The sequence below is a fragment of the Lissotriton helveticus genome, chromosome 1_1, assembly GCF_964261635.1.
Source record: "Lissotriton helveticus chromosome 1_1, aLisHel1.1, whole genome shotgun sequence".
NCBI lineage: Eukaryota > Metazoa > Chordata > Amphibia > Caudata > Salamandridae > Lissotriton > Lissotriton helveticus.
This window is the reverse complement of record NC_136057.1, coordinates 472,411,634-472,426,518: the sequence shown is the minus strand read 5'-3', so window position 1 is coordinate 472,426,518 and position 14,885 is coordinate 472,411,634. Positions and strand designations below refer to the sequence as shown.

Sequence of the window (14,885 nt, the reverse complement as noted above, 5' to 3'; positions counted from 1 at the left end):
GGAAATTGGAGCTGGCTTACTTGGAGAGCACCACCGCCTCGACAAACCTTTTATCACGGGATCCAAGCTGATAAACTCGCCAAGAACGGGAGAAAGAATGAAGGTGGGCGCCGTGGCGATGTCGTGACGACAAACACTGCAACCCGATACACCCTTCGGTGAGTGATTTCCTGTGAAATTTACGTTCGATACATATGCGAACTCAAGACTATATGCGGCAAGGCTAAGGCATTCACAGCTTGTTTGATAGCTGTGTAAAAAACAGTTGTGACTAACACGCAGCATTGAAAATATCACAATGGCACAAGCCATGTTTAATGAGCATGATCGTCGTGAAGCAGCAAAGGACATCTTTAAAGGGCAAAGTGCTGGACGAACACAAACCTCTGCAAATATGAGCACTGAAAGTCAACCCAAAAATAAAATAAATGAAATTATGTTCAAATTAGAGCGTCTCTATGAACGCGAAACCCGTAAATGGTGGGAGGCGACCAGCCTACAAAGCTACATCAATGAACATTGCGTGTATATACTGTGCACTCTTATGAAAACCCTGACCCACAACTATTGACAGACTGGGCAGAATTAACGGCGCAGTATTGCGAGGGAACTCTGAAGGTACTGGTAAAATATGCTTGGAGCGACCGGGATAAAGCATTGGAAGAAATTAAAGACTTGGAAGAGGACCTAGGAAAGGAAATATCAGACAAGAAACAACTTGAGGACCTAATGGGTCTCATGAAAACGCGGTTATTGAAATATGAGAACAAAATCAAATTGCGCAAACAAGAAAATTTTGCACGAGACGAGAAGGATTATCTGCAGGGGAGGGTATTGACTTTCGCGTGAAAATTTGATGGTCCAAGGAAAGAATTCAGTCAACGCTCCGAGAGTAGAGACCTCAGAATCTGAGGTAACAGAACACGAATCGAGCGATGATTTACCAGATACATAGGTGAGGAGGAGCAATACATCTACTCCTTTTCACGACGAGTTCAAACTTATACGCCATTCATGGCTGCGGGGAGGCAAAAACAAACCCCCGGAGGAAGACGCAGGAGAACCGGCAGAGGTGGGGTCAACAGGAAGAGGACGCGCAAAAACAAGATGGGTGAATCGCAGAAGGAACCTGAATGCGAACAAGGAGTAGAGGCATCTAATTTAACAGTAGTGAACCTCGCGGAAAGACCCTTGACCGATGTAGAACGAAAAGTACTTGCATTGGGACTTACATTCTGCCCCAGCAATCGGTTAGAATATACACAGACCCGTATTGACTTATTTAACTTCGTGCGAAAGTTAAAACTTCACAAGTACTTCAAAACAAAACACCACATTAAAGGAAACAAGGGGACAGCCATGAGGATAACTGCGACTGATGTCCTCACAGAGAATGATCTTCCAATGATGGAACTTTTGGAAGAACTACGATCAGAGACAGGGGGAAATACCCAACAACAATCTGTTGGTTCTAGCAATTCAGACATTGAACAAACCCGCAAAGAGAGTCCATTCAAACCTAAATCCCTGTTTAATCCCCGCTTGATGTGGGATGCAATCGATATATTCTCGGAAGCAGTGACGAAGGACCTTCTGAAATTTCGGGTACAAATGAAACAAAATAAATGTCAACAAAATTTCACATCTGAAGAGCAACGGGCGCTAAAAGACCTTATGCAGGACCAAACTGTAATCATCAAGCCCTCAGATAAGGGGGGGGGGACGTAGTTTTGCAAACACGGGAGGCTTACTGCAGGGAAGCAGAGAGACAACTGAATACGGACTGCTACGAGACAATTTCATCAAAAACTTGTGAACTTAGCATCAAGGCTTATGATGATTGGATTGCTAAATGGTATAAACGAGAGATGTTAGGGTCGGAGGAACATCTCTTTCTACGCAGCTCCAGCCCTGTTACCCCAGTGTTTTGCCACATTCCCAAGTTACACAAAGATAACGAGCATCCCCTTGGTAGACCTATTGTTTCTTCACTAAATAGACTTACTGAACATCTATCTATGTTTGTCGACCATTTTCTGTTTCCATGGGTGCTGCAATTGAAATCCTACATTAGGGACACCAAAGATTTCTTAAATTGAATTAACTATGTAAAGTGGGATCCGAGTTATCTACTTGTGGTCCTTGATATCACCAGCTTATATACGTGCATAGCACATGAAGATGGAATTCAAGCGGTGAAATACTTCTTGGGAAAACGGCAATTGCGATACTCACAGCAGAATGCTATGGTGGTTGAATGTATTGAATTTTGCATGACACAACAACAACACTACAGTCAACTCATTGGCACGGCGATGGGCACCTGCTTTGCCCCCAGCTACGCGAACTTGTTCGTCGGCTGGTGGGAGGAGCGGGTGCCCAGGACCTGCCAATGTGATACTGCCATGAGTCAGGTAATAGAGTGGTATCGATATATCGACGACCTATTTATCATCTGGCAGGGAACAGGGGAGTCAGCACATCGCTATATCGACCTCCTCAACAATAATGAACTAAATCTTAGATTCTCGGGTACAGTGAGTCCAGTGGCAGTGGACTACCTGGACCTGAGGATGTATGTTGAGGAGGGAATCTTACAAACCACTCTATACCGCAAACCTACTGCGGGCAACTCTATATTGTTTGCAAGCAGCAGTCACCCACCAAAACTCGTCCAGAGTATCCCCTATGGGGAACTACTGAGGTTAAAACGAAACTGCTCCACGGAGGTGGAGTTTGAGAAGGCAGCAGGAGCCAGTTTGGCGAGATTCAGAACTAGAGGCTACGAACCATCAGCCTTAGAAGGAACTTTACAGAAAGTGAGAAAAATACAACGAACCCAACTGCTAGGCAGTAAGGATAAAAGCAGAGAAGAGAAGGGTAAATTTTGTCTGATAACCCCATATTCGGCGGAAGCTAATCATCTTAGAAAGATACTTAAAAGAAACTGACCTATTCTTTTAACAGATGATATCATAGGCGAGGATATTCCATCACAACCACTGGTCACATTTAAGAAAGCCAGGTCACTGAGGGATATCTTAGTGAAAAGTCACTTGGAGAAACCCTCAGATAAAGGTAATACTCTGAAGCAAATTATGGTTTTTTTTTCCTTGCAGCAAATGCAAGGCCTGCGTGTGCGTGCAGGAGGACGTGGTCCTATAAAATTCCGGAGATTGACCTACTGAAGAAAATTAAAAAATTTATCACAAGCACAACACCATATGTGGTATATTGCCTGGTTTGCCCGTGCGGACTCCGTTATATAGGGAGCACTGTGCATCCGGTTAAAATCAGGGTGCTAGAGCACATGCGTGTAATTGACAAAAATGACCAGGCTTATCCAGTGGCTCGCCACTTTGTTGAAAAACATGGCAGTAACCATAAACAGTTACAGTTCTTTGGCCTGGACCATGTCCCGCTTAATGTGCGAGGGGGTGACAGACTCAAGCAGCTGCGCAGGTTAGAGTCACGCTACATCATTGATCTTTTAACTAAACATCCGCGCGGTCTCAACTGTGGAGAAGAAATGTCGGTACACTTAGGCCAGTAAATCTGATACATCTAGGAAATCCGGTTGAATCTATCTACATTAAATCCATCAATACCCTGTAATCTGCATATTAGACACCTAGCGATGAGGATACATTTTGTTCACTTATTCAATCTCATTTATTTAGTGCTATTTTGAGGGTTGATTAACAGTGTCTTTTCTGCTCATATGTGAAGAATTCATAATCCTAATAATGAAAATTTTATGATATGGATATTGAATTGGGGCAATATGAACTACTATGGAAATATAAATCTAAATCAATGAAGGCTGTAAATTAAGAATAACAGTGGGAGGTTACTTAAGCTGAACTTTGTACTGGAACAATTTGGAATATGAACTGTATCTATATGAAAACGATCCTTTGCTCACATTTACGATTGTGGTACAAAATATGGAACACTATGAGGTAATGACAAATTTACATCTAGAATTTCTGATGTATAGTTGTCCAAGAAGGATAATTGCCGATCCACGGCTTTATGAAAGTTACAACTTTGCTGAAGAATCATGTATAAGTACATACTGAGATACAGTTATGGCTTACAGCGAATTGTTAGGTTGCATGGACACATATGTGTCAGTTAAAAGATGGTGCCCGCATTTAGCAAGTGAGCACTAGTCATTCTTTAACCTCAATGTACCATTTTTTCATTTTAAAAACATGGCGTTTTGAGAGTGCGGATGACATTGACAAAGGCATATTGCTGAAACGCGTCTGTCGTTTTTGCTGTGAGTCACTGACAAGCTGATTAAAGAGCTGTGAGTGCGGTACTTCTTTGCGTAGTTGGACTAAGAGTGGGGTAGTGGAGCATGAGATATACATACATATATATATATATATATATATATATATATACACATATATATATATACATACATATATATATATATATATATATATATATATATATATATATACACACACACACACACACACACACACATATATTTGCATGCTGTTTTACCGGTTTTATTTGACATCTTGGTTTTCTGTTACAGTGTATTATTAATAACCCCACACTATTTTGAAACTACCTTTAGCAGGTTGATTTGCCACATTTTATGAGTGCTGAGTCTCTTTTCCAAGTGTTTCTTCTTGCTTTGATAATGGCCTCATCTTGGGAGTGCTGATTTTCTTTTATTTTGGAGTGCAAAGCACAATAGTTCTATGCCTAAAGCACTCTATGGCCTACGTATGGGATTTCGCCACAATCAAACTTCCATTTTCATGATTTCACTGAAAGACTATACTCTTGGAGTTTCTCTAGAACCAATTTCACCCTTTCATCATGCATAGTTTGTTCATGCCACATATCAACACATTATCTTGATAATATAACAACCCAGGGATGGTCTATAGCATTGAAGACATGGCCCTCTGGAAAATTGTCGCCGCTGAGACTAATCCACACTGCATCCATCTGAATCTGTAAGCCCCTACCGTTGTGATGAATGCTGTAAGATCTTGTGAATCAGGATGGTAATCAGACTTGGTACTATGCTGAGATTAGATCTAGAGTTGTGAAGACCTGTGCACCAGACAGGTTTGTTAATATGTTCGTGATGTTTGGTAAGGGGAATCTATTAAGTATTACTTCCTTACTGAGGGCTCTCAAGTCAACACATTCGTATTTAGTTCTTAGGTTTGCGGGCCACCTGTTAGGAGCTAGACACTGAACGGCTGCTAATGGTTCTATGATGTCAAGTCTATTTCGTTTTCTATTTCTTCTCTTGCTGCATCAGTCATGCATACAGGTAGTTTTCTGACCATTGAAACTACTGGATCAGCTCCCTCTACGATCTTTAGTTTGGGTAAAAACATTTTTGAAACAGCATAACTCTTCTTCTTAAACACTTCTGGAGATTCGGTCTCAAAAGATAGATCACTCAGTATGCTTTGCACTTGAAGTGGTGGGTTGGCATTAGGGCCTGTATGGGCCATCCCAAAATGCTGCTTCCACTTTCGGATACATCAATCTTTCAGCATGCTATTTTATTTTTGTAATCAATTGACCCAGTGAAATATCCTTGCATTTGTATAGGTTGGCCCCCATAACGCCCTGGTCTAATGTTCATTTTATTCAGTTTAATTTGACTGTGAAAGAATTTAGCATAGACCTTTTCAGAAATAATAGTAAGTCAAGAGCATGAATCAAACATGGTATCATTAATATTGCCTGATTGGATGGAGTTTAGTTCTTTTATAATGATGGAGATAAGTTACTGAAGTGAATGTTTTTAGCCCTTCTGGAGTATGTACAACCTATACTGCTTTTGAATGTAATGTGTGACTCCCACTTCGATGACGAGGAATAAATTCAAGCATGTGAATTTATTTAAGCTCCAATCCTGAGGAAACAGCAGTTGCTCTAACCACCTTCGGTTTGACCTGGCTCTCTGGGCCGTATTAAGGCTCACAGAAGCTGGGGCTACATAATGGAGGTCAATGAACGTAGGGTATGCTGAATCTTTGAAATAACTCTGCTTCTAGTACAAGCTTACTAAGGCTAGATCAAGCTATTCTGTACATAGCACATCACAATAAGCACCAACAACAGCTTGGGCACTCACCAAAGAAATGCATGCTGTATCTTATTAGGGTCTTAGCTCAGGGCTTAAAATCTCCTGAGAACACTGATCAAGCATTAACCAATATTAGAACATTGGAATGTTGGGGGCTCATTGAAAACAATGGGAGTGCTCCGGGCTTATAATGGCTGGTATAAGCCTGGAGCTCCAACATTCCAATGATTCTTTGTTCACAACTCTGGCTGTGAACAGAGGCTTTAGGGAGCCTGAGGGGATTCCAATCCCCTCACGCTCCCATAAGGCTTTGTTCTTTTTTGTTAGAACATTCTGCCCTCTAGTGGCAGAATGTTCTAATAGCCTTATAGCCCTTCGTAGCTGGGCTATACCGGCTATTAAAGTCGCTCTCCCTTGTTAAAGGCCCTCGCCTTCGGCTCGGGGCCTTTAACGCTGGAGAGGGCCTTTAATAGCCGGTATAGCCCTCTACGGCGCGCTATGTACCTGAGGCAATGGCTGCCTCTTCAGTTTGAAGTAAACCTAGCATGTTTTAACTCAGACTAGGTCGTTATAACAAAGACATTCAAAATTATTTTGAAACTGGAGGTTTAGTATTTACTGTACCTAGAACGAGAAGAAGTAAAAAAGGAGTCCTCCGTGTCTTCGCTGTACTTTTTCTTTGGCTTCGCAGCTGTGGGCGTTTCCTGTTCAATTGTTTGCATCTCCGACAACACTGAATGTGAAATGCCGCTGTGTAATAAAAATATATATAGATAAGATAAATATATGCATATACATACGTGCTTGTGTGTGCGTGTGTATATATATATATACATATATATATATATATATATATATATATATATATATATGTCATGTTGGATAGAAAAACAACCTTAACAACCTAAAGTTTTAACATTTTCATTAATTTATAACAAACTACCAAAAACAGAAATACATTTGTGATCCTTTGGAGGAAGGGTCACAATTTGAGTGCATTCTAGTTCAAAGACAACTTACAAATAATCCAGTTTATTAGTTTATATATTATATCTCCAGACACTAGAGATGGTTGATAAAAATAAAAATATCACATTATAGAAATATTATTAGCTGCATCCAATTATAACAATTCAGATCACACAATTTTTGTGTAGCTGGTAAAATTACAGAATATTTCAGCAAGTTCCCATACCCTAGATATACTTTAAAAATAATTACATTTCATGTTATCTTTACAATCATTAGCATCTCGCAAGTGAACAATGGATTAAGTGAACTTTATAGGAACATCTCGGTACTCAGTCCATAGGCTCTACCTCATCATCAACACATCTTGAAAAATAAGCCAATACGTGTGTGTTTTGGTAATGGCAAAACAGATGGCAGGAGGGCGTTGATAATGCTAAAGAGCTGATGGACTAAGAATAAAGAAGGCAATCCAAAGATCCTACTCTTCTGTTTTTGCTCTTTACCGAACTCAACTTTGAGCACTTACAGGTGACGTTAAATCACTGCAAAAGGCCTGAAAACAGCTTTTTTAGTAAATTGGTTGCACTGACATATGCAAAATTATACTTTGGACTGTTCAAAATTCTTAGACTAGCCCAGCCCAATCTATCTAGTACGGGTGGTTTCCACAACTGCGTGACAGGCATCATTGCCTTCTAAAGTCAAAATAACTTGGGCCCTGATTAGAAGTGGCATTCCATGCTGAGATTTAAGGCAGCCGGAATTACAGATACAAATCAGATCAGACCTCTGCACTGAATTCCTGCAATTACAAGTTAAAGTGTGCAGAACCATTTTTTCAAGCCAGTATTCCATATGGAAGATCAGTTACTGTCAGATTTAACACATGCATTACCACCTGCTTTGAACAGGTGGTAAATTTGTGCAAGGCAACTGGTGGAGGGGGCGCTAGAGAGAAGGATGCAGGCAGATAAAGGAGGGAAGGTGTCACCTGGCAGGCAAAAGCATTACATGTTTAACCCCGTGGCATGGCTGAGGGTCAGAAAGGAGCCAAGAAACGTGCCTAGGCTGCACCGCAGCCCTTTCCCAAAGTGATTTTTACAGTACGTAATTTCCAGTTGGTAAAAATCGGGCCTGGTGTTCCCACACGCAGAAAATCTGCTACCATGAACATCAGCCAAATTATGATTAAGGAGAGCAGAATTTCACTCACTCAGAATTGTGGCCTTGGGCAGTAGAATGACAGTCCCGGGAACTGTCAGGTTAAAAGAGTAAAACACGCCTGATTTGATGTATCAAAAGTGTTCACACAGCCAAGGAAGCACAAGGCATGATGAGAATGGCAGAGGAATAAGCTCTTCATTCAAATTCTGATTGAACTTTTGTAAAAAATGGCGATGGTAATCCTCATGATCAGCTAGTCCTAGTTGATACACAGTGAAAGGTTTGGAGGTTCAAAGGGCTTGCAGCACTTTATCATGAGTGATGATGTCAAATGTAGGAAAAACAAATTAGAGAAAAGGGCTTCAGGTAATATAATGAATATGCTACTTACCAGTATGCATCTGTTCTTGGCATGTAGGGCTGCTAACATTCATATCTTTTGCATAGATCGCCGCCTAGTGTTGGGTCCGGATGATCGCACATTGTTGTCCTGGAAGAGTCTTCGAAGTATCCTGAGATAGGTGGCTCCTCCCCTGGACTACAGTGCGCATGGGCATCGGCTCCATCCCCAGATTGTTTTTAGCCATTGTGGCAGAGATGGAGTGAAAAGTGTAAAGGATGTCCATGCTAATGATTGAATGCAAGAGTATATCTGCAGCTGCGACGGGCACCGGGGAGGAGGGTGGGCGATATGAATGTTAGCAGCCCTACATGCCAAGAACAGATGCATACTGGTAAGTAGCATATTCAGTTCGAGGCATGTGGGCTGCTAAATTCATATCTTTTGCATAGAATATATAGCAGTCCCTCTATTAGCGGCGGTTGCCCGTGCCAGCTGCAGAAACCTGAAAAAGTGTCTTGAGAACAGCCTGTCCTACAGCTGCTTGCTGCTTGGAATGCACATCAACACAGTAGTGTTTTGTAAAGGTATGCGGTGTAACCCATGTGGCTGCTCTGCAAATGTCTTCCAAAGGAATGTTCCCCAGGAAAGCCATGGATGCCCCCAATTTGCGTGTGGAGTGCGCCCTTGGGGGTATTGTTAAGGTACGTTTAGCTTTTTGATAACAGATTTGGATGCACTTAACAATCCACCTGGCTATTCCTGCTTTGGAAATAGGGTTGCCTTTGTGCTGTGGCGAGAAGGCAACAAAAAGTTGTTTTGTTTTCCTAAAGTGTTGTGTCCAGTCAATATAGTACATCAACGCCCTCCTAACGTCCAAAGTATGGAGCATTCTTTCCGCCACCGTTTGTGGGTTTTGGAAGAATGCGGGCAGGTCAATAGTTTGGTTGAGACGAAATTGTGACACCACCTTCGGAAGGAATTTGGGGTTAGTGCGTAGTACCACCCTATTTGGGTGAATTTGTATGAACGGCTCTTGGATTGTGAGCGCTTGCAGCTCACTGACACGTCTTAGTGACGTAATAGCAATAAGGAAAGCCACTTTCCATGTTAGGAACTGGAGTTCACACGAGTGCAGTGGCTCAAAAGGTGGTCCCATCAGCCTGGTGAGGACCACATTGAGGTTCCACACCGGAGCTGGCGGTGTTCTTGGTGGAATGACTCGTTTCAGACCTTCAAGGAAGGCTTTAATGGCAGGCACTCTGAAGACAGAGAGATGTTGCCTGTTCTGAAGATAAGCTGCTATGGCGGATAGATGGATCCGAATGGAAGTGTACGCTAGATTGCACTTGTAAAGATGTAACAGATAGCAAATGATGTTAGGGATAGATGCATCTAGCGGGTTTATGTTATTGGCTGTACAGTGAAGGACGAAACGCTTCCATTTTGCAGCATAGCATGCTCTGGTAGTGGGCTTCCTTGCCTCCTTGATGATGTCCATGCATTCTGGAGGTAGGTGAAGGTAGCCAAACTCTAGGACTTCAGGAGCCAGATCGCCAGGTTGAGCTGTTGCGGATCTGGATGCTGAATGTCTCCATGGTTCTGCGTCAAGAGCCTGGGTGTTAGGCGCAGCCTTTGATGCGGCACCACTGAGAGTTCCAGAAACGTGGTGTACCATGGTTGGCGTGCCCACGTTGGAGCAACTAGGATGAGTGTCATCGAGTGCTGCCTGAGCTTTCTCGCCACCAGCGGTATTAGAGGTGCTGGTGGAAAAGCGTACGCAAATTTGCCTGACCAGTTCATCCATATCGCATTCCCCTGCGACTGTGGGTGAGGGAACCTGGCGGCAAAGTGTTGGCATTTTGCGTTTTCGCTTGTGGCAAACAGGTCTATCTCTGGATGACCCCACTGCTGGAAGTACGGGCGGAGTACTGATGGATGCAACTCCCACTCGTGCATTTGATGGCTGTATCTGCTGAGCAGATCCGCCATCTGATTGTCCTTGCCCGGGAGGTGTTCTGCCATGAGGAAAATGTTCCTTTGAATGGCCCACTTCCACATGCTCTGAGTCAGATGAGACAGCTGTGGCGAGTGGGTGCCTCCCTGTTTTTGAATGTAGTACATCGCTGTCATGTTGTCCGTCCGGACTAACACTACCTTGTTGCACAGATGTACATTGAAGGACTTGAGCGCTATGAAGATTGCCATCAGTTCTAAATAGTTGATGTGCATCTTCTGTTGCTGCTCCGTCCATAGTCCCTGCACTGTGTAAGTGAGCACATGAGCTCCCCATCCCTGGAGAGATGCGTCCGTTGTCAGGATAATCTGTGGCACTGGCTCCTGGAACGGTCGGCCCTTGCAAAGGTTGTGTGGATTCCACCAATGCAGAGAGTTGTACGCCCGACCGGTAACCAACACTAGGTCTGTCAATTGTCCCCGAGCCTGTGTCCACTGATTTGCTAAGCACTCCTGGAGCGGACGCATATGTAACCTTGCGTGAGGGACTATGAAGATGCAGGAGGCCATCATGCCTATCAACTGCATGAACACTCGCGCAGGAAGCGAGTGTTGCGGTCTGAACCTTTGGATTAGAGACTGTATGCTGTCTATTCTGACCTTGTTTGGCTGAGCCATAGCAGTCAGGGTATTTATTGTCGCACCCAGAAACTGCCGCACATGTGCTGGTTGAAGGTGCGACTTTGGGTAGTTCAACGAGAAGCCCAGATTGTGAAGGAGGTGAATGGTGGTCGACAGGTCCGCGGCGCACTGTTGTTCTGACTTGGCTTGAATGAGCCAGTCGTCTAGGTAGGGGTAGACATGTATGTTCTGCCTCCTGAGGTGCGCCGCTACCGTCGCCAGACACTTGGTAAACACTCTGGGGGCGGTGGTCACTCCGAAGGGTAGGACTTTGAACTGATAATGCCTGCCTTGGATAGTGAACCTGAGATACTTTCTGTGGGACGGGTGTAGTGGTATGTGGAAATAAGCATCCTTGAGGTCTAAGGTTGCTAGGAAGTCCCCTTGGTTCAGCAAGGGAAGAATCTGTTGCAGTGTAAGCATATGGAAATGTTCTGACAGTATATACAGGTTGAGGGGGCGCAGATCCAGAATGGGTCTGAGGGATCCGTCTTTCTTTGGAATAAGGAAGTACAGGGAATAGACCCCTGTGCCTTCCTCCTCCACTGGCACGAGCTCGATTGCGCCTTTTTGCAACATCACCACTACTTCTTGCTGCAATAAGTTCAAGTGCTCTGCGGACAGAGGTCGTTGCCTTGGTGGAATGTTGGGTGGAGTGGACATTAACTCTAGACAATAACCGTACTGGACAAGTTGTCTTACCCACCTGTCTGTGGTGATGTTTGTCCAGACTGGCAGGAACTGCTGGAGTCTCCCCCCCGACAGGTGTTAAATGGTCGGGGGGCAGTAACAGAGAGTCACTGTTTGTTTGTGGCAGAGGAACGGGAGTTGTTGTTTCCTCTGCCACGTCCCCTGGTGCTGTTTCCTCGATAACCCCCTTTATTCTGCTTGGGGTACGAGGACTGTGCTCCACCTCTAGTGAACTGTGATTGTTGACCCATCTGTCCTCGGGTAACCCCACGTGCACCTGAGCGACGAAAAGTGTTGCCCCGGAATTGTTGTGACTGAAGGGCCCCCATAGATTTAGCTGTTTCGTTGTCTTTCTTAATCTTTTCGAGGGTGGTGTCAACATCAGGACCAAACAGTCTATCAGGATTGATGGGCGGGTTGAGTATGGTTGTTTGAATGTCTGGTTTAAAACCTGATATGCGTAGCCACGCTTGTCGTCTTAGCATGACGCTAGTGTTAATAGCCCTAGCTGCTGTGTCTGCGGCATCAAGTGCACACTTTATTGCTGCGTTGGAGATGAGTTTTCCCTCCTCTATGAGCAGTTTGGTACCCTCTTGAAACTGCGTAGGCAGGTGTTGTAAAAGTTGCTCTAGGGTGTCGTAATGCGCCCTATCATAACGTGCCAATAGCGCCTGTGTGTTTGCTATACGCCAGAAATTGGCAGCCTGCGCAGCTATTCTTTTGCCCCCTGCCTCAAGCACTTTAGACTCCTTGTCTGGGGGAGGAGCTTCACCAGTCGTTTGGGAGTTCGCCCGTTTGCGGGCATTTGCGACCACAAGAGAGTCAAGAGGCAACTGTCCCCGAATATATGCTGGGTCTGCAGGTGCCGGCCTGTATTTCTTCTCGATGCGTGGGTTGACCACTCTCGCTCTGGTAGGCTCCTTAAAGATTTCTGCAGCATGTTTAAGGACCCCTTTTAGCATAGGAAGTGTCTTGACTGTTCTTTCAGAGACAGAAAAAGTGTCAAATAGAAAATCTTCCTCCACTGGGTCAGCATGCATGTCCACGTCATGATTAGCAGCTGCCCGTTCGATTAGTGCATGAAATCCTGCAGAATCCTCTGTTGGGGATGCCCGTGCACTGAAAAGCTGTGGGTCTTGCCCCACAGGTTGGTTTCCCTGGTCACCGGTGTCATCATAGGAATCCTGTTGTGCATCTGGCTCATTGATGGGGAAACTGTACTGGTCATCTAGTCCCTCCTCCTCTCCCCCAGAGTGGTCAGGGGAAGGTGCTGGACTTCTCCTAGGCAGAGGCTGGATAGGTTCAACCAGGGCAGGAATGTCCTGTGTAGGCCTTTTCTTTTTTAGTGGAATAACATAGGATTCCACTGGCTGGGAAGTGATTTTCCGCTTATAAAGGGTCAACTTGCCAGTGTCCGCGTCGATATAACGCTCAGATTCGTCTCCTGAGTCGTGTTGTCGACCCGATAGTCCGCCAGACGTGGAAGATTCTGATGTCTTTGGCGCCGTCTTTGGTGCAAAGGCTTTCGGGGCTTCCTTCGGCGGCAGAATGTATAAAAGCTTGGCAGTAGGCTTTGCAGGCACGTCTAGCGTCTTCTGGTGCGACGGCGCGGAAGCCGACGTCGCAGTAGCCTTCTCACGAATCCGTTGTAATGAACTAGCGATTTGCGATGCGCCACTCGCCGAGGCACCTGGCGCCGACGAGGAGGCCGCCAACGGGCCGCCGCCCCCGACTTTCTGGGGCTCTTTTGGAGGCTTAGACGTCGATGCCGCAGCTTTAGACACGGAGTCCTTGGACTTATGAGTCGAGCCTCCGCTCTTGGATCCGAGGGATTTCGTAGACTCCGCCTCGACCATGCGTCCGTCTAACAGTGCCCCTGTCGGCACCGAGTGTTTGTCGACGACTTTGGCAGACTTCGCCTGCGCTGCTCCGGTCGACCCTTGACGGACGACCTTCTTTGAGGACGCATCCCCCGCCGTTAACTTCGGCACTGTTGAGTCGACAGTCTTCTTCGACTTCGGTGGCCCGGAGGTCGACGGAGCCGATGAGGTAGCAGGCTTCGGTATTTTAGATGGAACGTCCGCCATCTTAGGTGCACTCGAATCCGGTAGTTTCGGTTTCGATTTGGCGTCGGCCATTTTAGGTGCAGTCGATACCGTTGGTTTCAGTTTCGGTTTCGATACGGGCTGCGTAGCCCCCGCAGGTATGTCCGTGGCCGGGCCTGAAGGCGGGGCCGTGGCTTGCGGTACAGGGTCTTGGGTAAGGCCGAGTGGCGATCCCGTGACCTGAGCCTGATCCGTATAACTGTCGGGGCATAGCTCATCCCCTGAGCTATCTTCCGCGGCCCCATAAACTTCTTCGTCGTCCCCTACCTCGTCGACGTATTCAAGGTCTTGTTCCATGACCCCGTCGTCTTCTTCGGGATCGGCCTCGACCTCCGTCGCAGGTGGTGAGATTTGAAGATGATGGCTTAGGCTCTCCTCTTCTGGGCCGTCGAAGATGTTATCGAGTGCCGGTGCCGCCCGCTGGGCCTCGAGGCGCACCGCGCGCCGAAGCTTGAGCGTTTTCTTTGACCTGAACTTGGAGCAGGCCATGCAGTTCTCCTCGTTATGGTCCGGCGAGAGGCATTTATTGCAGACCGGGTGCACGTCGATATGTGGGTATTTGGACCCACAGACGGGACAGTATTTAAACGGGCTCCGGTCCATGTTGAAAAAGTCGTGGTCTTGCTGCGATGAGAAGGCCTCGATGTCCGAAGAGTAACTCGACTCCGCAGATTCCGCCTCAAAGAGACGGGAGAAACTCGAGACCGTACGCAAACAATACCGACGTAGGTAACGAAGGCCTTTTGGCCTTAAAGAAGTACGTTTTCTCGGTTCCGACAGAGAGACGTCGAGACCGCATCCGAACCCAATGGCGGAAAAAAACAATCTGGGGATGGAGCCGATGCCCATGCGCACTGTAGTCCAGGGGAGGAGCCACCTATCTCAGGATACTTCGAAG

General features: G+C 45.6%; 1 protein-coding gene across 4 annotated transcripts in view; it reads right to left on the bottom strand.

The window, feature by feature from the left end:
• The window catches only part of ARFGAP3 (ARF GTPase activating protein 3), a 469,979-nt gene that overhangs the window by 160,863 nt on the left and 294,231 nt on the right, over positions 1 to 14,885 (bottom strand). For all 4 annotated transcript variants that reach the window (XM_078673894.1, XM_078673892.1, XM_078673893.1 and 1 more), the window contains one exon: positions 6,704 to 6,829. In XM_078673894.1, the coding sequence (XP_078530020.1) occupies positions 6,704 to 6,829 (126 nt within the window). The remainder of the gene's footprint in view (positions 1 to 6,703; positions 6,830 to 14,885) is intronic.